The sequence below is a fragment of the Anastrepha ludens genome, chromosome 4, assembly GCF_028408465.1.
Source record: "Anastrepha ludens isolate Willacy chromosome 4, idAnaLude1.1, whole genome shotgun sequence".
NCBI classification, from domain to species: domain Eukaryota; kingdom Metazoa; phylum Arthropoda; class Insecta; order Diptera; family Tephritidae; genus Anastrepha; species Anastrepha ludens.
The window spans coordinates 47,552,359-47,579,671 of record NC_071500.1 but is presented as its reverse complement, the minus strand read 5'-3'; the positions used below and the strand labels follow the sequence as shown (position 1 = coordinate 47,579,671).

At 36.1% G+C, this 27,313-nt stretch overlaps 1 protein-coding gene across 3 annotated transcripts in view; it reads left to right on the top strand.

Annotated features, from left to right (window-relative positions):
* The window catches only part of LOC128862199 (collagen alpha-2(IX) chain), a 386,091-nt gene that overhangs the window by 64,047 nt on the left and 294,731 nt on the right, over window positions 1-27,313 (top strand). For all 3 annotated transcript variants that reach the window (XM_054100687.1, XM_054100685.1, XM_054100686.1), the window contains exons 4-5: window positions 2,187-2,247; window positions 11,962-12,119. In XM_054100687.1, coding sequence (XP_053956662.1) covers window positions 2,187-2,247; window positions 11,962-12,119 — 219 coding nt within the window. The remainder of the gene's footprint in view (window positions 1-2,186; window positions 2,248-11,961; window positions 12,120-27,313) is intronic.

Here is a 27,313-nt window from a genome sequence, read left to right as displayed (position 1 = left end):
GATGAACAAATTTCAAGAAATTGTTTCTGCCGAGTACAGAAAAAAGACTGGCAGTCCAAAAACTAGCCGTTGTCTTAAAAATAGTGCTGCGCAAAACAACCTTTCAACATCGATAGTTGGACGTTCTCAACAATTAGACAGTCATGAAGCGGCTGTTCGACTGTTTGGCGGATTTTACCTGTAGGTAAGATACATTCGAGCCTAAAAGGATTTTGAAAAATTTTCAAAATTGAGTCATCTACGCCATGTTGAAAACCGGGACCGTGTTTTTTTCAAAAATCAATATTTCTTGAACCGTTGGATGGATTTCAATGCAATTTACAGACAATATAGAAACAAATAAGTAGTTTAAATTAGTATTATGTTAAAAAAAAAATTTCGAAATTTTGACCAAAAAAAAGTCAAAAAAATTTTTTCAATCAATTTTTAGTTGATTTGGCCAGTTTTTTAGATTTTCTGTTATACACGTAACGATTCCTTATGATTTAACCTTTATTTTGAAAAAAAAAATTGTATGGTGTCTATAATAGTTCTCGAGATATTGCGATTTTAGTGGAAGCGCGCTCCGTGAAGTTCGCGGTTACGCAGCGCGGGAGTAGAAAAACGCGCACAGACCTGCAGCAGTCTGCTCCAGTCACTTCATACAGGAACACATAACGCAGCGCACATTGCACACCTGTTACCTAAACCGTGCGTGCGCGCTTCCACTAAAATCGCAATATCTCGAGAACTATTATAGACACCATACAATTTTTTTTTTTCAAAATTTAAGGTTAAATCATAAGGAATCGTTACGTGTATAACAGAAAATCTAAAAAACTGGCCAAATCAACTAAAAATTTATTGAAAAAATTTTTTTGACTTTTTTTTGGTCAAAATTTCGAATTTTTTTTTTTTAACATAATACTAATTTAAACTACTTATTTGTTTCTATATTGTCTGTAAATTGCATTGAAATCCATCCAACGGTTCAAGAAATATTGATTTTTGAAAAAAACACGGTCCCGATTTTCAACATGACTCAATTTTGAAAATTTTTCAAAATCCTTTTAGGCTCGAATGAATCTTACCTAGAACTAATATTTCCCAAAGTTTCAAAGAAATCGAAAGGCCACTTGCAAATCTCATATTTTCTGACGGAGTCTTACCCTTATAGAAGTCAATCGACCACTAATCATTATTTATTTTTTCAAGCGTTGCGTTGCATATTTAGTTTGTATATCTACTAGGGTATAATAATTTTTTCACAGAAGAAGCGGCCACTAGACCTACTGCTTGCAGTAGAAGGATTGCAATAAGAAAAATTGCAAAAATAATTTTTTTTTTTATATTACAAAAAAGTGCGATTAAGCCCACAACTTACGGACTCACAAACAAGAATGCCGCAAACAAGAATACTCAGCGTCAACAGCGACATGCACTTCCGGGCTGAATTTCTGATGTTGCTTTTCGAATTCATTATTTGTTAAGCGGCCTGCTTTTAATTTATTTATTATTTATTATGCACAAATATACATGCGAAATTTCTCAGTTCTTTTCGGCGCCATTTTATTAAACATATCGATGCATATCTATATTTGCACTCGTATATCAAAATCATTTTCTGCATCAAACTATTACTGTGGTGATAAAATAAATATTTGCGTTGTGTTTCTAATCAGATTTGATTTGAAAATCTACAAAAATAAGAGATGATATATTGGTAATCATACCAATACTGGACGGCAAATGTTTTGCTATACCTAATAGAAATTCAGCTGCACTGATTTTGGGTAGTTTTAAGAGTTGTATTTTGAACTACATCAAATTTGGCTAATGACGTTTAATGTTAGTTTAAAGTGTTACTTACGAAGTACAACTTCGAATTTATCGTTTGCAGTCCATATAAGACCATATCTGATTGAATAACACTTTTTCTTATACCAGAGGTGCAATTATTTTCTTCACATATTTCAAAAAGTTTATATTTGCATACGGGAAAAGAATTTTAAGTAATAAATTTTGAAAATAAATCATGGTTTTTCGTCTAAACGAATTTCATCAAAATAATAAATATTTTAAAACAACTTTTGCCTCCACTTAAGTAATCTTGTACTTCACAGAAAACATATGTATGTCATAGGTATATGTTACTAGACGAAAAAAAATTAATATTTGATTTTTATTTTTCTCTCTTTCATTTGCAGGCGACGGACGATGCCAGTGGATTTCCATTACAAACACCGCCCCCGTATTCACACGAAAGACGTAAGTAACTAATTTAAGTAAACTGGAAAATAATTAGGAAGTGATATCATTGATTGTAAAAAATAGTTTACTTCGCTATACCACTGCACCACTTTAATGCAACAGGCTAATCTCGGTAGTATCATCACTGTAACTCACAAATACAGATTTTCGTTTTTTTTATAAAGTTGGATGTCCTCATTTAGTCTTACATACTGCAGACATTTTTTTGTAGAAGGCGGACATATGCCTAAAGTGTCGAATTTTTGGAAACACATTTCAACACTTCCTTCGGCTGAAGCATTGGTAATTTTACGTTAGATATTGTTGCCGAGCTCCTTCAATAAAGTTTTGAGGCTTTAAATTACTTTATTTAGTTTTAACTTGTTTTTATTTATTGTATTTATTTTATTTAGTTTTTACTTGTAAAATTGTAGGCTAAGACCTTTACGCAAATTTCGTGGCGGTGTGGAATGGCATATTGTAAATTCCAGTGAACGGCTTTTGAATAAAGAAAGAATTCTAGACTCTTACGATTTTCGCCAATGATTCTTAATAAGTTCCGCAAATTGCTCGCTAATGAATTTCACCATGAAGAACTTTACTAAATTATACATACTCGTAGCAAGTAAGAAAGGCTAAATTCGATCCGGACTGAACTTTATATATCCGTGGAAATTTTAGTAAAATTTAGTTTAGGCCGACTGTTAAATACTCTTGGCAGTTGTAGCTTGTAATATCAGATGACCTGACGGAAAAATTCAGATACATATAAAATATAAAATAAAATTTATGTAAAATTTTTCTTATCCGACCTCATTGACAATTACGTCGGACCTAAGCAATGTGTACCTAGTTTAGGCGATTTTTATGAAATCGTTATCAAGACACACCAATTTAACCAAGAGTGGGCACAGCCCATTTTTTTAATTGGCTTTGTTTAATTTCCAAGTAATTTTTCGTTATTTATAACAGATATTTCACGTTTCTTCTTTTTCTCGATTACCGTTGTATGGCAGGGGGGCGTAGCTATGGAGCGATCTCGCCCATTTAAAATACCAATCTACCTTGGTCAAAGAATAATATTTGTAAACGGTTTCATTGAAAGATATTAATTTTTGCTCGAGGTTTTAGTGCGCACAGACTGACGGGAAAGCATCACTAAACCGACCCCTCTTAAAAATCTGCCCATTTTGCATATAAATGTCTATATCCATCTCGATCACTTTATATATTTAACCCAAAACCTTGAAAAATACTCTCGCATTTAAGTGTTAAAAATACAAAAATTATTAGCTGCGAATGATTGTACCCAAAATTCTATGCTCCCCTCAAAAAGTCAGTTATAAGGTTTTCAAGTACTGGTATTTCAGCCAGTACAAATTTGGCTCAATTTTTCCGTGCATGTATTCCTTAGTTTATTTCTCAGAATAATTTCTAATGTTAACAAAGATTCACCTCAAAGTATAAATCAGAAGAAGTTTTGTATATTAACTATTTCATATCCACAAAACGGCAATAAGCAATCACTTTCTCTTTGGACATCTGGTTATCTATTTTGCAACAAAAGTTGATACTTTCATTAATACAAAATTATTGCTAGTACTTTTATTTGATCCATCGCAGGATGTATATACTCGTATGCAACTGAAATATTGTAGTATTCCGATTTCTCTTACTCTGGCATCTGACACCTACTACATAAGATTTGACTGCATAGCAGTGAAAGCAAAATATGAGCAAAACGTAAATATTGCAATTTTTGCTCCGTAACCCTCTGCTCTGGAGATTATGTTGACATAGCAAGAAATGCTGCTCAATTAGGCATTGTGTTCTATTTTTACCACTTTGTTAGATATTACTTCCATGTTTGCTTCAACTCGATTTTAGTAGAAACTTGTCATTCTATTTTTAAGCATCTGGCCGATGAGGAGACAGAAAACTTTGAGCAGTAGTAAGGAGCTTGGAATCGGCTTGTGAATTCTTTTAAATGTTGTTAATATTTTTATGAAGAAGAGTATGGAATATTCGGGTGCCACTGTGAGCTTAAATATCTTACAGGTAACAAAACAACGAGACAGATCTAACAAACACACTGTAAAACTGTGATTTACTTACATACAGTAGTGCTATGCGTAATATACATTGAGAAAATATAGGAGCTCTGATTGAATGCATGCGAAAGGGGCATTCGTAGTGATTTCTTGAATTGCTTCTCGTCTCTTTCAAGCTTATGCAAGGCACTTTCGAACATTCCATATTTTTGTCGATCTGTCATAAATATAATTCGCGCGCCTAAATCTTTCGTCGTTGGCATTATTGGCGTATTATCTTGTAAATGTTTACCGTTAAAAAAAAAACTCAAACATTTTTTTCACAGCTTCTACTTAACATAATGATTTCAAAATGTATTATGAATTATTGAATATGGTTACTCTCTCTCCTTCCCTTTTCCTTTTACGAATCATCTGCTTGTCATGACAGCGTTTAAAGCTCTCATTCGGTCATACAAGTTTTCTAAGCCAACCAAAACAAGTACAGCATCAAAAGGCAGTCAGCATTGCACTAACACCTTGAGAATCGCAAACTGTGTTAGCATTTTTATTCAGTAACCAGAATCGTTTAACATTAGAACAACTTCTACAAAATGCGGAAATTTACTTCGAAAAAAAAATCTATTCGCGAAGTTCACAGAGTAAAACAGCATATGGTCATACATCGCGCTTAACAATCGATTTAATGCAATATCGAAGCCACAAGCCACCCTTGACGCCATACGGCCAGATGTTTTGGAAAAAGTAGTAAAAAAAAATTACAAATTACGTCGTTGCTCGAACCAAAGATTGTTTGAGACTCTGCAATTTTCTTTGAGGTCTTCGACAGGCAATGTTCTCCAATTCTGACCACAAACTGTAGGCTAAGGGATTCAGATATGGATTTCCAGACGGCAAATCTTTTGCGACTATGAACCCCGGATATTGTTTTTTAGCTACTGCTGGGTGGTTTTTGCCTTATGGGCAGGAGCGGAATCTTGCTGGAAGATCCAACGCTCTCCATCGAAAAGAGAGTACTGCTCATCTGCTTCACCACACCTTTTAAGACATCCTCCTGGTACACTTTTGCCCTGGTCTTAACATTTTTTCGCAGAAATGAAGAGATGTTACGCCTTTACAAGACACTTCCTACCAAATCATTACGGAGGCTGGATGGTGGCCACACTGAACACTTGGAACAACATTTTTTGCCTCTTTAGAAGTTTTAGCTAGATTTCGTTGTTTTGCTTTTTACTAGAAACTTCTTCAATAGTGAACATTTTCTCATCTGTGAAAAGAATATTTTCATGACCGTTGACCGCGTGCCACCGAAGAAGCTGCTTGCATCTGTCGAGTCTAACTTTCTTAAAGCGCGTTGTTAAAAGATGACCAGTTGAGCAACAATATGCTTTCATGTGGAGATCATCTCTAATAGCCTTGACATGGATCTGATCGATACATTAATTTCTCTGGACACGATTTTCTGCTTTTTAAGGGCTTACATGGGTTTCGTTGGTTCAAAAAATCGATTTATTTTTTTTTTGCTTATTAATTTCTACAACTTCTCAGGAATATTATCCTAAATTTTAAAGTCGATCCGAATAATAAATTCGGAGATACAGCCTTTGGAATGTGTGCGCTCCAAGCCACTTTTATTGTTACTCAAAACTTAAAACGCGTTTTTCTCGGAACCGTGTTTTCAAAGTCGGTTGTCAAATGTTCTCGAAAACTACTCAATCGATGTTGATGAAATTTTACACAGGTGTTCGAAATACAATTTACTCGTGCCTGAACGAAGGATTTTGTTTTTTTTTTTTCAATTACACCTATTTAAAAAAAGCAAAATGTCAAGCAAATTTGACCGAAATTTTCATTTTTTTGCAAAAATGTCGGCCAAAATTCCAATTTTTACTTTTTTTTTCTTTAATTCGTTCAAGCACGAGTTTATGGTCTTAACTAAAGCACTTATTTTTGTTTTTTCATTTTGATGAGCCTGTCAGGAGTTATGCTGACAACGCGGGCGCACCTTTTTTTCGAGTGGTCACCGAAAACCACGTCACAATGGAGGAGTTTTAATTTTTGTGTTTTTGAAAATTTCACAAATTATTCTTTAAATATGTATCTATAAGACAGAAAAAAGTTTGATTTAAAGAAATAATTTTTTACATAGAAAAAAAAATATTGAAAATTGTCCTTTTTTACCCGACGAAACCCATGTAACCCCTTAAGTGGATTTCTGCGAACTCTTTCCCGAACGGCATTAATAGCTGCACTGATTCGCAGCACACGAGGACGACCACTTTTTGTTTTGTCTGTCTCTTCAGAAAACGATTGCTCTTACGGTAAAGAAACATTATCGATATATTACGTTTTTTCAGCAATTCGTCAATCTCACTTGCACTTTTACCCCACTTATGCAATGAAATCACTGCAATGTGATTTTATTTAGCTCCCCACTGCATTGTTAACCAGTGTAATTTGCCACGAAACTGAGTACAAGTTACGAGTAGTCTATGCATGCAAAAAAAAGAAACGGAACTTTTTCAGAGAATTTGTTCTCGCCGTATGCATTGTAAAATTTGTCAATTTGAATTTACGGCAAGACTGAGTATATTGCCCACTTAGACTTAAGAGGTCTCAGTGGTCTAGAGCTCGAAAATTTAGAGTATTTTGTGGATTTTTTTCTATTTACAATAAAAAAATTAAAAACGATACATACATTTTTCAGGCTTTTTATTTGACCTCTTTTAGATACAAAAAAAAAAAAGAATTTTTTTTTTAATTTTAATAGTTTTAAAAATGGCACTGAAGTTGACCCTCCCAAAAAAATTAGACCTGGTCGGTGTTGTCCATTTTGGCCTTCTTTTTATCTGAAACACAAAAACCAAAAAAAAAATATTTATCAGTAGGATTGTAGCTATATCCCGTACTAGAATAAAAAAAAATTGACAAAATGATGCGGCTTTGAATTTCACACTCTAAAAATCGGCCTTTCTTTTCAGTTTTTTAATCAAAACATACGAAATAATTGAAATAATAATATGATTCTAGTACAGGAAATAGCCATATTATAATTTCAGACAATTCGGTTGAACATTTTTTTTGTTTCGAGATAAATGAGCTTAAAATTTTGAGAGTGGATATTTTTCATTGATGCGGCCGCGTGACGAGTCTGACTCTACCTACTAAAATGGCTGTAAAATCAAAAATACTGGAAATATCCTTCCAAAAATTTGACAGCATATTTTTAAGAGCCTAGGCTTTCGAAATATAAAAAAATGATTTTTTGACAATTCTAGTCCACTGGCACCCCATAAGATTTCTACTGCGCAACTGCCAAGTTGAGTTCCATTTGAAGCGATCGGTATTGAGTATAAGAATTTTTTTTTTAATTGCTCATAACTTAGTCAAAAATAAGCCGATTTGAATGATTCTGGGTTCAAAATAATTGTAATTAATTACTTACACGAGCGACTTCATTTAGAAATAGTTGCAAAAAAGTAGTTGAAAATTTTTTATTTTGCAAAAAACAAAAAGTGCGAAACAGGGTGTTTACTCAAAAATTCATTACTCAAAAACAACTCATTTTAGCTACTAGGCATGCAGCTCAATTAAAGTTTGAGATGTTTTTTTGATTTGGAAAACGTTATAAAAAAAAAAAATACACTTTTTGAAATATTGAATTTTGAAAAAATTTCAATTTTTTTTCTTTTTTGCTAAGTAAAAAATTTTCAACTACTTTTTTGCAATTGTTTCTACATGAAGTCGCTTGTGTTAGTAATTACGATCATTTTGAACCCCGAATTATTAAAATCGGTTCATTTTTGACTATGTTATGGGAATTTAAAAAAAAATTTTCTTATATAATTAAAAAAAATCGAGTTTGAGGCGAAAAACAAAATTGCCGATAACTCTTGAAAAAAATTGTTTTCGGGCGAACAAAAAAATACGTGTCTCATTATTTTGACCAGAGAGCAACATATTGAAGTTACATCGAAATCGAAGAACATGACCCGAATAGCCCGGTTGAATTGAAATGGAAAGCATCAGTAATTTGAGCAGGTCTTTCTGTACGCATACATACTTACGAGTATGTATAACTGAAATACCAACAACGGCGATTTATATTGCACTCGCTTGTGCATAGCTGTAGCGTATTTTTCTTCATAATTTCTATGTACCTTTGTATTTGCAGTTATGTGCGAACTGCGTGTTGTTAAGCTACAAAAAAAATTAAATAAACATAGTCGAATGCCAAAAAAAGAGAAGAGGATCAATCTATGCAAATGAAGCAGAGCTGCAAAAAGCTACTCAGTATGACGCCAAGCGTTGAAAGCTGAAAAGCGTGGGTGGTACTGGTTTTTGGCTCACCGCATTAGATACCCACCACTGTACTATTTTCCTAGAATTACCCCAGAATTACCCTCTGAATTTGCAAGTTATATGTTTGTACGTGCCATATGCACTTTTATTAAAATTTAAATGCTACAATTTTTGTTTTTGCTTTTCCCCAATAGGAATGCCCTTCTAAATTTATTTTACCATACATATGATCGATGCAAAATATAAATAAATATGTATATACATAAATATAAACAAAGGATAATATGTAAATATCTGCAGCACGTACTCGTATGTGTGCGTGTATACGCAAATTAGAGGAATGGCAAACAAAATCATAAATTTCTTGCTATTACGTTTTTCAAAAATTTTCATTTACAAGCAAACTATCCGCCAATGCCAGTCCGTGGTCGGTATTAACGGATCGTCAACGGATCAAAAGCGAGAAAATAAATCCCGAATTTTTTCGATTCATTCAAATTATCAAACTTTCTAATATTATTTTTCTAACAGGCAACTTATGGAAAAAAGATGTATTTACATTTTCCACTGAAACCTGATTTCGTCGGCGGCGGCAGGGGCAAAATTAAAAATAAATCTATTCAGTTCCCCATCGCTTTGATTGCGTACAAACCGGTGTATTGCAGTGTATATTAATTTTGACAGCGACGTTTCGCCCTATGAAGTTCGCTCAGCTAACACATGAGCTGAAAAGCCCCTGGCCTAACATCAAACTCTGCAACGTAATTTCCTTCAAGAACAACGAAATCATTCCATCGTGTAGAACGATTTATCTTTTGCCTCTAAATAGGCCTCAAAATAGGCCTCAGATTCAACGATAACCTCGCCATTCGACCAAAATGTCTTATAAGCGAGCATTTTTGAGGTCTGTGAAGAGCCAGTAGTATCTGGGAGCCAAATCTCTTGGTGACTGACTTTGTTTGCTCAACAGTGAAAACACCCACTTTGAACAGAGTTTTCTGATAATCAAATGCTCATGTAATAAAAGCCAATATCGTTTTTTGTTTGAATTTTGTTTGATGTTTTCTGGTGTCTCATTTGGACATCCACTGCGTTGTACATCATCGGTACCTCCACGACCACGTTTGAAATCAGCACACCAGCGTTTTCTTGTTGCTTCTGATGGAGCGGAGTCGCCATAACGCTTTACAAGTCATTTATTTGCTTCAATGGTATTTTTTCCAATTAACAAACAGTCTAAAATTAAAGTACAAAATTCTATTTGATCCATTGTTTTGAAAATAATAAAAGTAACGCCACAATAACTCATAAACTCATGAATATAATATCATGAATACTAAAAGCTGTATATTTAAGGTTAGTACCAACTGAAGGAGATCTGAATGCAATAAAACTAGTGCCATCTATGTGTTAGGTCCAAGAGTTTTCAGCCCTTGCGTTTATATCATAATCCTACGGTGGCAATAGCTTACTGCCTAGAGCATGCCAATTTTGAATACGTTTGTGGAAAGCGCTGCGAATATATATGTGAAGAGAGGTGGTACTATGTACTAGTGTATGCCTTAATATATATCATATTTAATCCGCCGTAGCCGAATGGGTTGGTGCGTAACTACCACTCGAAATTCACAGAGAGAACGTAGGTTCGAATCTCGGTGAAAAACCAAAATGAAGAAAAATATTATTGGATATTTTTTTTTTATTTTTTGTTTATTATGTATTTTATCTGATTGTGTTTATGGGAAACAGTGCACTGAATACTAACCAAAGTGATGTTGTAGAAGCTGATAATTCCCAGTTTTTGTTTAAAAACTACCCAATTAATGTTTCTTTCTGTGTGGCATTATTGACGAATGTTATAAATAATTTACATTTTGACAGTGCTCCCATGAGAAAAAGAGCTTCGCGTCTAATCCTCTATGGCTCAGACGTCAACGCAGTAGCATGAGGGAGGTTCCGTTGATTTTCTCCATCTATCAGCAACACAATTCCAGTTTTTCGTAAATAAAATGCTGTCATAACCCCTGTTACCTGTGACCCCGGTATAAATCAGCTGATTCCTTCAAATTTGCTGAGAGCTGGTTAACGGATTGATGTTGTCTACACCTTTACACTTGGTGTCGTGATGTTTACACAAGCACAAAAGAAAACGCAAGTTACTGCGCACTGCTTTTCACTATTCGTAAAGTAAATATATATATTTTTTTTTTGCCTTTCAATCGTCTCCTGCCTTTCGTACAGAAAGAAGCAAAAAGCGACTGAAAGAAAGAAAAATGTGAGCCTTAGCAAATATTTCGTTACTTACAAAAAAATTTTGCCTAACCAGAAAATACATTGTATTCTACTTATAATTACGAATTCTTCTTTTTATTCTTATTTTTATTTTTAGTAACAATTCAAAGACATTTTGTTGAAGCATTGTAAAATTGTAACTAGTATATCTAAAAGGATCCTTGCTTTAAGAAGCATTTTAGAATATAATCGTTATTCGCTCTCAACAAGATTTGCAAACGTTGTGCGTTTTAAACGTCTTCGAGAAAAATTCAGCCGAAGTAAGCTGGATGCTGCATCGTTGACACTATTTTTTAACCGTATTTGTGAGCTACATATGGCAATTTGATTCAGCCACATTCACGAAGATACTCTTTATATAGGATGGCATGTTTACTATTAGTCCGCGAGCCAGGGGTCATTTTGACCTCATCATTTCATGCCGATATAAGAATGTATCATTGCGTTCATACATCTCAGCGCGCGTGGAATTTTCAACGCTTCGGCTGACGGTCTTCCCACCGCTATAAGCGCACTTGACCATCATTATTATATTTTCATATGTATCCAAAATTATGTAAAAAAATTTCAATCGGCATAAAGTAGTTTTACTTTTTAATTTATTTTACAAGTTCGCCTGTTCAGCTGACGTATTTTCCTCCCTCTACGGCGCAGGTGACTATTTTTTTTATTCTACTAAATGTCAACAATACACAAAAAAAACTTCAGCCGGTATTAAATGAGTTGTTAGAAATTTTTTTTCGACACGTTTCGCAGCATCCCACGCACGTACCCACCGCTACTGGACCAGCTGACGGTATAAAAACGCAGTCCAAAATCGACCCCTGGCTCCCAGGCTGTATGCTCCGCAGTATTTTGTTTTGCAGACGTTGGATAGAGGGAATGTACTTTTAACTGGCGTGTCAAGTGTAATGCCAGCTCTGCATATTTACATATAAGCTCCTTATTAATTGAAGATGTTCACAGCCGCATTGGCGTATGTTAAATAATTTATATTGCATGAAAACAGTAGTTGCGTATACGCACCGTGGTGCTAAAATACTTAATTTTCAACATACTAAATTATATATTTGTATTCTGCTTGCAGCTTATCGTACAATTAAAGGTGAAAAGGGTGAACGTGGACCAAAAGGACCACCCGGTGATAGTATACGGGGTCCTCCGGGACCTCCGGGTCCACCGGGACCAAAAGGTGAATCGGCAACTTTTCCCGCCTTCGTTGATTTTCCCACCGGTCCTGATGCGGTAAGTATCAATTAAGATTATATAAATACCAAAAGCATTATACTTTATACGCATTTCATACTTCGAGTAGGCATAATTATATTATACAACGGCGCACCCTTTTTGCTAAGCATTACGCTTTAAAAAATTCAAGTATCGACTCATTGAGCTTGAGTGGAAAAAAAATTTGGGTGGTGCAGGCACAGGTATCATTATTCCTCAATTAATCCTATTAATCCCAGTCGTGCGAAATGCTACTTTACTGTGTCCATACCGGCAAACTACAACATACACATGCATTCGCCTTGGTCACATTATTATCACAACCATTCTTACTCTCCCAGGCGTTACACCTAGTTGCTGCCCGTCTTGTAACTTTTCACTCGGCATAAATCATTTCCTTTTGTGCTGCCGGAATCTTGGAATCCAAACACGGCCTTAGTTTAGCGACGAAGCACAACAGTTTCAGCAGAATATATCAGTCCCTCAAAGAATCTGTTTCTCATCGACACATTTGTTCGCATCCCAATCAAAATGCCGGCCGAAAGCCTCCGAAGTTTATATAATAATTTTATCGCTATGTAAGCTTTTGTAGATTAAAAAAAACTAAGTTTATCTATAAATCTTCTATTTCACTAAATATGGCTCTTTGTCATTCCTGATGTAGGTAATAAATCATTCGCAAGAACCGCCATTAGTGACAGTAATTATTGGCGTTTATATACTTAACAGAAGTGTTTATCTATTATCGCGCATGTGCGTTTAAGTGTGCGTGCGTATGCTTACTTGCTTGTCCACCATTGGTTTATAGTTTGTCTACATTAATAAACATTGATCCCGAATTCCACATAAATTTTGCAATTATCGGCTGATACTAGTAATTGTACAATAATTAGTACATAATCAACACAAATGTGGAAGTAAATGCATGAACAATAACGTACAAATACAAGCACAGAAAGTACTCATAAACGAGTGTGTTCATAATTGCAGTGGCGACAATACGTTAGTTCTATTGAGCGGAAGCAGCAATAAAACATATATTTACAGTTATTGCGGTTACCTATTTCCAGTTGGCAATTGATTTGCTAACACACACAAGCCAAACACACACCAGCGCATATGTTCGCTGTACCTGTAAATTTGTGTATATGTAAAAGTGCACTAATAAATGCTAACGAAGTAAGCGCAAATTAACTGCAAATACTGAACTAAATCTACTCTACATAAACTGAATGGGCATGCACGTACGCTGACTTAGCGATTTATGTGTGTATTTACGATTGCAGCAATACCAACACAAATATGCAAAACCTGATAATTGTCTACTTAGTGGTTTTAACGTGAATGTTGAAGGGCTTTTATTTGTTATACTTCATTTCTAAGTGCACACTTAGGCTTTTACATAAGTGGTATGTGGGCAGGTGAACAACAGTCCACATGCATACTTGTGTGTGCTAATATGGGCTCGTATTGTTTATGCATTATTAAGTGGTCAAGCAATTGAGTAAGACCGCTACTAATTATGGTTTAAACTTCAATTTTTACAAAACTCATTCAAGTATTCCTTAATCCGAAATACACAAATGCAAAGAGTTTTAGCTGCCGGATTAGCATAGGGTGATTAGCAGGCAAGGGTGGAGGGCAGAGTAAGAGCATACACTAGAGGCGTGGGGTATGAGAAGTTACATTTTAATATTAATTGCTGCTGCCTGATAGGCAGATAGCAGCCACATTATTTGAAGCCACCACAAGAATATGCGACATGGGGGCTACCCGGCAGAGAGTTGGCATGAGCTTAAATTGTTTGCTAGCGTACCAGTATGAGAGTAACTAACTACTATTTCATTGCAGAGAATTCAACTCTGGGAACTACGTAAACCGTTGTTCTCTTTTAGAGAAATTAATATAGTGCACTGAGCAGTTTGCAAACCTTCGATAAACTATGAAAGATGAAATAGAGAATTGTGTAATCGCAGATGATGCAAAGCTGGTTTAAACATGTGCTGTTGTTGCTCTTGTTGTTGTTGTTGAAGTGTTAAAGTATTTCTATTGAAATAATCTTAATTAGCGACTAGCGCCGTTTTACTACCACTGATCTCGTGTGATGTCTTGTGTCATACTTTTAATCAGATTCATTTAACGAGATCCAAGTATAGCAGCAAACTTTTTATATCTATGCCTGAGACTTCTTTAATTTGCTGTAGGAAAGGCTTACTGAAAGAGTGAAGTCTTCCTCTAGCTAGACCTGAACATTCGCATAAATAGTGGAAAGTACTTTCTTACACCTCCTCCGCCTGACAGCTTCTGTGGATGGGCTTGAAAAGAAGGTTAAATCTGGTTGCATGATCCCCTACTTTCCAGTGGCCTGTAAGGGATGCAGTAGTACTTGAGATGCTTGGACGAGAGCATTCTAAAAAGTAATTCGTCCTCTAGGTGTTGTACGATAGCCATGTTTTTCTTATACTTTTTTTCGCAATTTCTATGCGAATCTTGTCGAATAGCTCTTCTCGACCGAGAAAAGAAAGTATTTAATAGACCTTTACAGACTATGCCAAACTTCAAACAAATCCTTCTCGGAAAGCAAAATCAAGCAAATTTTAATGTATGTACTTGTTACACGATGTATGTCGAGCACGCCGACCCAATAATTACGCTCAAGTGACGAAAGGAAGAGAAAATGTGCGCCATCAATGTTTTGAAATTGATACCACAAACGGTGTCCATGCCTTGTCACCAGACTCGCTACTCTTGGGAGCAAAAAATTCACACAAGAGTACTGTAAAAATGCAAATTTGTACAAAGTGCTTTCAAAAAATAGGCAGAGGTATTCAACATCCCTGTGCCATTCGTCGCAATGTATTAAATAGCCCTGAGTCCAATTATTGGAGAAATAACCGGAAAAACAGCAAGATCAAGTCATTACCTCTACTTCCAAAATGAAACTTGCATTACAAATCAAGAAATAATGAACTCAAATTGAGTACAGGTGGTTCTAAATCAACTTTTTTTTTTAACCGAAAATTCATTTTATAAGTAAAGGATTAAATAATTTCACGCATCGCCAAACGTCATAGAAAAGGTGGCCAGTTGCAGCAGAAATGTAGCAAAAAACAATAATAAATACGAGTATTCGGCATTTTTGGTTTCTTCACAAAAATTTAACTACCCTGAGTTCAGAGTCGCGTAGAATTTCCAACTAAACTGATTACGATTATATGAGTAGCCCATAACGCATCACTGTTGGCTGTTATGTATGCAACTTTTGTCAGATCTATCTCATGTTCAAGTTCACCGGGAGAAATATAGTTTCTCAACAAATTTTTATTAAGTATGTTTTTTATAGCACAAAAAAAAACTATAAAAAATATACAAATCCAAGTTTTTGTCACTGTTGCCGACCGAGGTTGTATGTGATTAGGTTAGGTTAGGTTAGGTTGAAGCGGTTGTCCATTGTGGACACACTCAGGCTCGTAGCCCATTGTGATGCCGCATGGGGAAACTAGCCCTTATCCCTCCTGAAACCACAGTGTACTATTCAAAAATTTTGCTAGATCCTTAATTTCGACAGAGCCGAGATCTTCTAATTCATTAAAGAAATGTTTGCCCAAATTGGCGAGTCTACGTCTGGATAGAGCAGGACAATGGCACAGAAGGTGCGGAATCGTCTCTTCCTCTTCCTCGTCTAGACAACTTCTGCAGAAGTCATGTGTTTGCACACCCATTCTCTGGGCGTGCCTACCAATTAGGCAGTGCCCCGTTATGACTGAAGTCAGTATGTTGAGACTATGTTTGTCTCTCCTTAGTAGAAGTTCTGTGCGTTTAGCATTGAGAGTCGGCCACATCTGTCGGGCTATATTGCAAGTGGCTTCGTTTCGCCATCTTTCATTCGCTATTCTTACAATTTCCTCATGGATATGTAGTCTACATGTTTGTAAGGGTATACCTATATCAGTGTCTATGTGCTCATTAGTCAGTTTGGTGCCGATTTTCGCGAGTTCATCAGCTCTGCAGTTCCCCTCTATGTCGCAATGGCCAGGAACCCATGCTATCGTTAGGTGAAATGACTCAGCCATCTCGTTAAGAGATTTGCGGCATTTCATGGCTACCTTAGAGGTTGTCGACTGTTTAGTGAGGGATTTTATCGCCGCCTGGCTATCAGTGAAAATGTAGATATCATCACCAGATATCGCATCACACTGTACCAGTGTCACGGCTTTCATTATTGCCATCAGTTCAGCCTGAAAGACACTACAGTAGTTGGGGAGCCGAAAACTGAAGGAAATCCCCAGATGCTCGGAATACACACCCCCGCCCACCCTGCCATCGAGCTTTGAGCTATCTGTGTATACATGGATGGACTCGCCCTGTCTTACCACGTCACGCTCCCACTCTTCCCTCGTGGGTAGGAGGGTCACGAACGTTGTAGTGGCAAGTATAGGCGGAATTGTGTAGTCCACCTGTCTGGGAAGTCCCAACGTGCCATCCAGGATTTTGCCGTGGCCATAAATTGTGTTTGACCACTTACTTAAAGTGCTCAGCCTTATTGCTGCACTGCGCGCCATGTACTTTGCCTGCAGGTCTACCGGAAGGAAGTTTAGTATCACATTTAGTGCTGATTACATGTGATTACAATTCGATTAATTTCGGCTTCAATGACTTTGTGCGTATGAAATCTTTAATGTTAAATAAAAGTACTATATTTTGTCATGTGCCATGAAAAAGCTGCTCCTAAAACCGGCAGCCATTTGGGGGCGGAATATAATTATTTATACCCACATTAAAATACACGTCACATATTGAAAGATGCCCTATTTAACGCTTTTAGTACTTACTTATGTTCCCAATTTCGTTATATAGCTGTGCATTTTTCTTCATCAGTTTTTAAAGTTCACCTGACCTGAGTAAAGCGCAGCTTTTGTACGGTAAATTTATATAAAATATCTTTTTATGTTCAAAGCGAAAATAATAAGCAAATTCTGCTTAGAATGTTGCACATATGTCAACTACAATGTACGAGACCAACAACAAAGGCTCCTGCTACATGGATAGTCATTTTGGAGGTGAATGGCTAACCTGCGAACAAGGCAGCCTGCGTAGGCAAAATAAAAATGCCTATGCAATGCAGCGCACATAATTGCAACGTACAACAATGTGTGATAAACCACGCAAATCCACCGCGTAGCTATCTGGGGAAATTAGGTATTTATTTCCATTGTCGCTTATTCGCTTATGCACTAATGCGCCTTTGCATGCACACTCGTGCGTGTATATGTGATACAGGGAAGGTCCGTTTTGTATCGAATTCTATATAATTTTGAATGCCAAAATTCGTTCGCACAATTTTAGGTCATGGACATGCAATAGTTATGCTGAGCTTTTACTCGAATTTATGGTACACGTATTGGTCTTAACCTGCTCTACACTTATATTTCGCCTGGCGGTGCTGGTATATTGAGCAATTTTTCTTTGATTTTATGTAGCTTTGGGAGGATTTGGGATTACATTTAATATTCTCTTCCAATTTACGAATAAATTCTGGTACAAAGTTTTATTGAGCTGGTTAAGTTTAGCTCTGTAAAATATTACGCAATATATCTATTGGAAAGTAAGTTTTTGAGGGCGTAGAGAGTTTTAAGTACCTGTGGATACTACTAAAAAATTACCATGGCGTTCAGGACTGCAACCAAAATCGACTTCATACAGCAAACTACTAAAATCCAGACTACTCTCGCGCAGCTGTAAATACACTATTTACAAAAAAATAATAACACCAGATTTGACGTATGACTCTAAGTCATGAGTAATCCCAATCAATAGTAAAAAAATTTCCGAACTTCTGGAAGTGTATGGTCCAGGTTGGGGATGGTTGTTATAGAATCAGATACAATGAGGAGCTGCTGCGGATTTGCAAAGGAAAATTCGTTAAACTTGTTAAATCGTAACTACTCAAATGTAAAGAACGTCCCAAAAAATCCTTTTAAATTACAATACGCTGGCCATCAGATGTAAAAGAGGGTCTAGAAACTGAAAATGCATAACTGGTGGTCTGCTGTCTTGAATCGTGTAACTTGGAGAGGGCTAGTTGATTAAGCTAAACCTTACCTCAAGCTAAGACGCTGCCTAATGGCAGTGATGAAAATACGTAAAGCTCATAAAAATTAGCATCGTTAGAATGTTTTTGCTTCTCGTAGAACTTATTCTTCAGATTCCTTAGATGTTTGAGTTATTTAAAGAACCACAGACGCTCAACGGTATTGGGATACGACTTACAGAGGGTGGCCAAATAGTTATACTCAAACAAAATTTTCTGTAATTTTATTCGATTTCTTAGCGTCCAATTTTTTCTTAATATTTCGAAGCTGGACTGCGAAACATTTAGTAACTCAGCTATTTGACGCTGGATATTTGTTTGACGCTGGGTATGTGTTGTTATTGTGAATGTTCCAACATTGTGGACATTTTTGCTTTTTTAGTTGGTGTGAGGTCAGCACACTTTCCCATCTCTACGAGGCAAAATTTTCAATTTATTTCTATAAAAACCCAATTAGTAAATAAGAAAACTAGAAATCATAAAAAAAATATGAGTACATATTAAGCCGGGTCGATTTGTGGGGAGGCAAAAAAATCGCCCTTTGCTCTGTGAAAATCATATTCTAGGGATCAAAATAAGAAACCGTGCCAAAGGAACCATACCTCTAAAACGAATTCTGATGTCCCCCAATTTGGGTTTAGTTTCTTTTTTATAACTCAATTAAATTATTTTTTTCATTTACATATGTTCTGACTAAATAAATTTCTAAGAGAAAAATTAGATATTATTATAACTAAATAATAAATATTATTATAAATAAATAAAAATAAAGAAAAAACATAGCCATTTAGCTAATTTTTTTCATGTAAAGGCCAAACATGGTCATATTTTGAAATTGGGGGACATCAGAATTCGTTTTAGAGGTATGGTTCCTTCGGCAAAGTTTCTTATTTTGATCCCTAGAATACGATTTTCACAGAGTAATGAGCGATTTTGAAATCGACCCGCCCTAATATATATATATACTGTAGATCTGCCTCTCCATCTGTTTTCCACAACAAAGTTCATCGCTTCTTCAACATCATACACATCCGCTTGAAACACAGATGCATGCATTCCAAGAGCAAAGTGCAGTTTTTTCCCACTGGATCTCACGTAGACCCAAGAGTCGGAGCCGTGCTCGGTCCTGGAGCCATCCATGAAAACAGTGTTTGCCGTTTTCTGCCAGAGGCTAATTTTCTGAGTTTGACCACAAATGAGCCTCTGGCAGCACCACACTGTATCTCTTGTCAAATACGATTCTGGATGGCATGGAGTCCAGCGGCATGGCGAGGATTGTTGGATCGAAGTGCACGCCTACTCTGTTGTCCAATGCCGGGTGGGGGCCCTACCAATGCCCTTTGTGTTTCAGCCTGCAAATGGCCTTCAAGGACTTTCCTTGGATGAAAACATCAAGTGATGGTAGACTAGCCAGAGCATCCAATGCCGGGCCTGAAGTAGTCGGAAAAACTCCGGTGCAACAGATGGCCACAGTGCGTTGTACTCTCGGTAAGGTCCTCCTGACTCCCACGAGAGAAAGTCTATTAATCCAGACCACTGATGCATAGGTGATAAGAGATCAGCCGTGTAGATCCCTAAGATCTTGCTAGGAGAAAGACTCCACGTTTTCCCAAAAACACCCTTGCCTGCCAGAAGACTATCAGTTCTTTGGATGGCTTTGTTTGAACGTGTGACTTCCAAAAGAGTTTACTATCGACGATTAGCTAAACTTTCAAAACACTTCGCCTGCTATGAGCTGCGCATGACCTTCCATTTCAACATTCAAACAATTTCACATTGAATTGTTACTATAGAAGCGAGTGTGGTTAAATTTATCAGTTAAAACTTTTTTCTGTATACCTGCCCACTGATCCACGAAAACGAGAATTTAAAATATTGCACCATCGCTAGAGTCTTATGCCGGATGCATGAGCTAATTTTCCATGAAATTGTGGGTTTGAAAATACCCTTCCAATGAAATCTTAAAAGTTTAAACCGGTTATGATTTGGCTTAGGTATGCAAAGAGCATATAAATTCTGATTATCTTGATTCCGTTCAAAAAATGTTCACACATTTTTACACAATTCTTTTAACCTTCAATTGTTCTATTATCTTAAGCATTTTGACGGAAGCCTTAAAATATAATAAATTTAAAATGTTTACTGTTTGTGTTTTTGTATACGGAGTCCAGCACTCGAAGTGTAACCAATTTCAGACTGCTCGCGCAGCTGTCTGCAGGGGTATTAGATGTCTGTTAGTTGGCTAAATGGCAGTGCAGAGTATTGTTTACAAGCGCGCGGAAGCATTTTGCCGAGAGTAAGCGCGAAAAAAGAATATCAGTAATGGACTTCAAAGGTAATAGTGTGATTGCATTATATTTGGCTGGAAAATCACAACCAGCGATTGTTCGTGAGCTCGAACACCTTAATGTAAATAACGTTTTCGTTTATCGCACCATTACTCGTTCAATGATAGCATCGCCAAAGGCCATGAAGGTAGTTATCAAAAGACTGAAACGTCACGTGAAATGGTTCAAAAAGTGAAGAAGCGACTTGAGCAAAATCCCCGACGAAGTGCCAATCAAATGGCGAAAGAACTGAACTAGAAAATATTTGACCGTAGCATACGCCGATCTAAAGTCAAGCCTTACAAGATCCAAAAGGCGCATGATCTCACACTAAAGTAGCGCAGCATCAAATCAGATTTGAGAGAGCGAAGGAGTTCTTCTTCTTACTAGCTATTTCTAATGGATTTGCACCTGCCGAATCCTTCTTATACCTCGACAAAAATGGCTTTATACAAAACGAAAACCACACGCCAATAATATATCACATATTCAGAAGAGCGAACAATAAAATAATCACATCAAAAACACTTAATGCAAAAACAAAACGTTTTGATACATATATTTCAAGCTGCGACAAAATCGAATCCACCCTTACCATTAAAAACTGCTGGTGGTTAACAACACTAACTCATACCACCTTACTAGTCTGACTACCTTCTTTTACTACTTTTAAGCCTTTTATTATAAACAATAATCTATGCATCGTTTTTGTTCCCTTTTTCCCTGCATCACAGTTACAAAATATTGTAATAACCTCTCAGTTAAAACCAAATTAATTTCAATACTAAGGAAAAGTTACTCGACGTCAGATAATATACGTACTTGAGAGCTCGTCTAGAGACATTGTACGACACATCATTACTATACTAATACTATTGTTTATTGTAGTACTTAATAAAATTAGTTGAAAATAAATAAACAAAAAGCAAAAAAAAGGTGTTCTTCGTTTAGCAGAAAGCGATCAATTTCCGAACATTGTGTTTTTTGACAAGAAAATTTTTCAAATTGAGCAATTCGTAAACGCCCAAAATGATAGAGTTTATTTGACCGACGATACGATGATACGAGAACTTTAGTCATCGACTGGCCACCAGGAACCAGCACCCGCCACAGGTAATGATTTGGGCCGCTGTAACCGGGCGCTCTTCAATCGTTTTCATTGAGCCTGGCAACAAGGTAAATGCGATTTGTTATCGGGAATGTATTCTGGAAGTTGCTTTGAACATTTGGACAAACATTTCGGTAGCAGACCATGGACGTTTCAACAGGACTCCTCACCGTCTCACAAAGCTCAAGTGAACCAAGAATTGCAATAAAACAACATTTCGAACTTCATAACGTCCACACAATGGCTCTCAAATTCACCAGCCACCCTACATTTTCTTCTTTGAATAAAAGTAACTTTCCAAACTAAATTTATGACCTTCTTAATTGGTGCCGGAAGGTGTAGAATGAAAAAGTTGTTTCTTTAATTCTTCAGTTTTTTAAGATTTTTTGTAAACAAATTAGTTTATGTATACAATCAGTAAGAAGGGAAAGGTTTTTGCAAAAGATTTCAAGTCAATTGACAAGAAAGACTTCAAAGCACACAGATACACTTTCATTATAAACGATTGAGGTCCACACTATAAGTATATGCGAGATTTCAGACTATAACGAGTTGAGTTCTCCGCTATGAAAATCGAAAGACTTGCTTTTATTTTCAAAGGCAGGCATCAAATCAAAAACTCTAGCTGGTGGTGCATTTCCGATTTACAGATTGGGAAGTTCTATTTATCAGTGGGTACACTAATAACAATAAGATTTAATATGTTGCCAAGCTTATTAAAAAAATAATTAACTTGATAAAGGTTTATAATTCATTTACTATGTACTTATGTATTGTATAAAAAGCACTAATGCACTTCGTTTTAAAAATTTTCATGTAATATAGTATTTGGCGCAAGTAAATATTTATCTTTATAACCAAAATTTGAATCCAATTTGTATTTGTGTTTCCTAACAACAAACACACACCTACATAAATATTTTCTACTAAATAAATAAAACTGCTTCAAGCTGAAATAGAGTGATGAACAAGCAAAAAGTATGCGTTCTGTTGGAATTAATCTTCCTACCCACTTGCATACCTAGCGCACGTTTTAATTGTAAGGCAATATATAACATGCATGTGTATAAGTATATAAAACTGGATGTGCATATGTGTGAGTGTACGCTCGTTCGGTCATAAGTGTTGTGAATATGGCGAGGATGGTTTAAAAGCTTACTTGAATATACTAAGATATTGTCGAGATACTACAAAAAACCAAAGGATACTTTATATGAGTGATGTGAATATTAATAACTTTAATTTTTTATATTTTAATTTAGAGAAGGGTGTATGCTCTATAAGATAATATAAAAATGGTTCAATTGAGGGAAATCATTTTAGAGTTTTGGCAGATGTATGATAAATATCTGCTGCAAAGTATTGAAAAAATGTAAATATTCCGAAAGGAGCGAAAGAAGCAAGAAAGTTCCGAGGAGTCTTTTCTGAAACATTTATTTCCAATTATCACCTTACTATTTATATTGAAACAGACAAACAAAGCAAAAACAAAAAGTTAATATACATAAGATATATGTCACATCTTTGTCCGAAAGATATTCGAACTATTTATAAAACCCCCTCGGTGGCTCGAATTTGTTCGCATTTTTGGTTAATTCACAGCTGTAATGTTGTTTCTAAAGAAATATATATCTACAGCATTTTAATCACTCGTACTAGGTTCCGTTCATCTACGTGTAAACGCTCTCTAAGCCAGTCGAAAATTGAGCTGGGGCATCGTCATGCTGATATTTCCCGTGGATAAAGGGAATGATGTTCAGAAGATCAACCTTTTTGTTATGCTAAAAGCTAAGATAAACAGCGCCGGTTAATCGATTTATGAGAACAACAGAACTATGATATTCTAATAAATAGCCTACAATTCCATGCAAATGTTTAGAAACACCTGTCTGATGGGTAAATTCCATTAGCGCTTGCCATTAGCGTTGGCCCTAACATGCGCATTATGAAAGCTTATAACTCTACGAGTATTTCGTGCGAACACAGCCTCATTAATAAAACATAAATGTAGTCACCCACAATTTATTTGGTACATATACGATTTTTTGTAAAGTGTTCTATATTTCATAATATTTTGCAAAATTAGAAAAACAGAGTAGGCAGATATTTTATTTATTTTTTTTTTTTTTCATTTTTCAATATAAAAAGCAAAAAAGTGTTTGTAATGCAAAAAACAAAAGAACAAACATACAGCGAACGCACTCCGAAGCTGAAATGATGCAATTTAAAAAAGAGCAACTATTTGTTTCTAATTTTAAAAATCTTAAGGTACTTAATACTTTATCTCCAAAATTATCTAACTACTTTCCCTCTTTAAAAAAAAAAAAGAAAAAAAATGTTTACTCTCCACCCCAAAAACTTATCCTTTCTATACTTACTCCCGCAAAATTGTCAGTACAAAGATGGCGCTCCAAGCTATGTTCCTGAGGCATTTCCACCACTTAGGACTGGTAGCGGCAGGCCTGCCAGAAATCAAAAAGGTTAACGAAACCAACCCAAGACAAGTCTTGTCAAGGCCTTATGCTCCCGAGAGTAGGGAACAAGAAAAAAAAACAAATACTTTCTTGGATACTCTTTTATATCAGTTACATTTTAGATTCAACAAATTTTTGTGTGTAGTCCAAACTAATTTGCCACCGCCTTGCTTTATAGTAGCTCGCAAATTATGGAGTTTGAGCTCCGTATTGGCCTCGCGCTACATAAAAGGTCGGCCATCTGCTCCAAATAAGTGCTGCGGTTCTATTCAGATGGTCACGCGCAAAATGCAAACTCTTACTTCTATTCTTTGCACTTACGAAAGGTTTAGTACGGGCTATTTTACAATTTAAATTTGCTTCCCTCAGTACTATTCGAACAGTTTCTAAATAGCAAGTCTTACCTTAATCCCTTTTGGTAATTCCAGTTAACTTTGGAGTGCTTGTTGCTGGCTTTTTCTTCACTTGGCGCACTAACCACAGAAACTCTTTCTCTGTGAAAGTTTTATTTGACTCATGTCGTTTCTCAAAGATTGTTCAAGAACAAAATAGGAAGCTTATTTATGTTCCAAGAGAGAATAAGCTGGTACTTATTTTGGTTCCAGAACACTGCAGTATTTAAAGGAATTGAATTGCCGATAAATTTGCCAATTGTGGACTAGCATTGACCCCACAGGCACGAGAGCCAATAATCGAAATTAGTTCTGCAGGAATCATGAAGAGGATCAACGATTACGTATGCAATTTATATAAGAAGCGATGGTCCGGCCTTGAACACTGAAGAATTGCAAAGTGTCTACTAACTATCGGACTTTCTTCTAAGCTAAAAAAGGCACAATTAGAACAAAGGTGCCATTTTAGTATATCACTGGTAGAACGCCTGCCATTATTTAGTCAATCTTGATTTGACTATAAATCTGCCTATGTTGTCAATTTTCTTTCCTGCAATTTTTACCAAGTTGTTCATTGGGAACTTCCTCACCATTGTATTGTATGTCGTAGAGAACCTAACCTTGGGCACTCACACAGATAGTGGAAGACTGTCTCCCTCGATTCGTCTTGGTATCTCGTTATCTAGCATGGTCTGCGATAGGCCAATGGCCGGTTATTGTTAACGTAATTCTATAGATGTCTGTTCATGGCTTTCGTAACAGCTCGTCAGTTCTTAGCTCGTTTTACTATGGACACGTTTTCTTCGTTGGTGTTGGTGCAACTGTTAATAGGCTTCTTCTGGAATTGCAAAAAGATCTCCCTTTTGTAGACGCATCAGGGGCAGTCCACTGCTAACACTTCCGATACTCTAGAGATAGCCCCCTCTATTACCAGCTCATCAAGTTTGTCATTTCGTTCTATGCTTCTATGGCCAGTTACCCAAATGAGAGTGATGTATGTAATGCGTGCTAAGGCATTTAATTCTTCTTTGCATCGTCTGACAATTCTAGAATTGGTTGTTGGTGACTTTATGGCTAAGGTGGCTACTTGACTGTTCGTAAAAATACGTATTTCTGATAGTTGTTGTGGATAATTATCTTGCAAGCTTCCTGCTATTCCAATTCGCTAGGCGAAAGATTTTGGAAGCTTCGAGACCTTTCGAATATACACCCGCGCCAACGCCGCAATCCATCTAGGATCCATCGGTTTAAAGTGCGGTGGTATCTTCCTTGACCAATAAATTTAATTCCCATTCCTTGCACGTGGGAAAAATATTAAATTCTAGTCTGAAGTCTAGGGTATCGGTAATATAGTCTGATGGGTTGCCGTTTAGCCTCCGACTATCAAGAAATGTACTATGACCAAACACCTCAAATACGCTTCTACTTCTCAGAGCTTTAAATACAGTAGCTTTTTTAGCGAGGCTTAGAAGTTACTACATTTCTTGGTGCTTATTGGCTAGAATTTATCAAATTTCTATAGAAAATACCAAACACAAGAAATTATATACACACACACACGCTCTTGCCACGGCGTCATCTGCATAAAAACTGCATTTGGGGACATTTCTGTAATTCTTGCTTTCACAATTTAACACGCGGCACTTCGTTTTCATTAGTTTGTTTAGTTTAAATTTCACAAATCTCAATATTGCCTAGTCATTCATTGAATATTTACAAACAAATAATTTCATTTCTTTTTGTTTGTTTGTTCTTATTATTAAGTTGCCTGATGTCAGAATTTTCAAAATCCCGAAAAATAAAGTAGCGGTTTTCCGAAAGTGCCGCCTTCTGTGCTCTATTGGCCTTGCTTATGTCGTTGTTCACTAAATTTTTCAATAGCCTTTCCTAAACGAAGGGTACCTCATATGCCCAACTTCATTAAGGTATATACATTTCTACTGAAATTATCGTCTGCTCCCATACATCCGTCATATCTCTACATTCTGAAAATGTTTGTATGCCAACATCAATCCTAATTTCGTTAAATGAATGAAATGCATTATTCTTTACCGAGTTTTCAAATATTTATAACTTTTTCGCATATTTCACATATTTTGAGGTTTCTCAATTTTGTTCCCGTGTATGAATGAATTCTGAAAACCTAAGCAAATGATAATTTTAATTTATTACTGGAAAGGCATAAGGCTTAAAATGCATACATTCATATATGCATACATATGTGTCTGTAACTTCCCACAGAATGAATAAATGGTTCCTAAAATCAATGAAGATGTAGATGGGTGTACTGCGTCTCGGCACACCTATAATGTCAAATGAAATGTGCAAGCGTACGCAAACAAAATGTGATAAAAACATATACATAAATACATATGGTTCATGAAAGTGAGCGCATATGCGTGCATATGCTAATGAATGTATCAGCATACGCATAGCGAAAAACAGCTGTAAGCCTTTTCACTATTCATTGGTATCGAATATTTTTTGCGCTATTTTTGGCTGCTGCCACTCAATAGATAGTCCAATGCATGAACTGGAACACCCCCGCAAGAAAAAGTTCTAATACCGGACTGATTCGCTACTTCTGAATTTATTTAATTATCTTTTCCATATAAACTATTGAATTGTGAAAGTGTAAATAGTCCCTCGAAAGTTTGGAGTTAGTAATTCGGCAGATGATAGATGAAGTACACTCTCTACAGATTTTTTTCATATTTAGTCTCGGACCAGTCAGCGGCACCCAAGATTGTATTAGAAACTCAAATTCAAAATTTCGTTGTAGTTGAAAACACCACATCATTTTTGGCCCTTACCAAAACA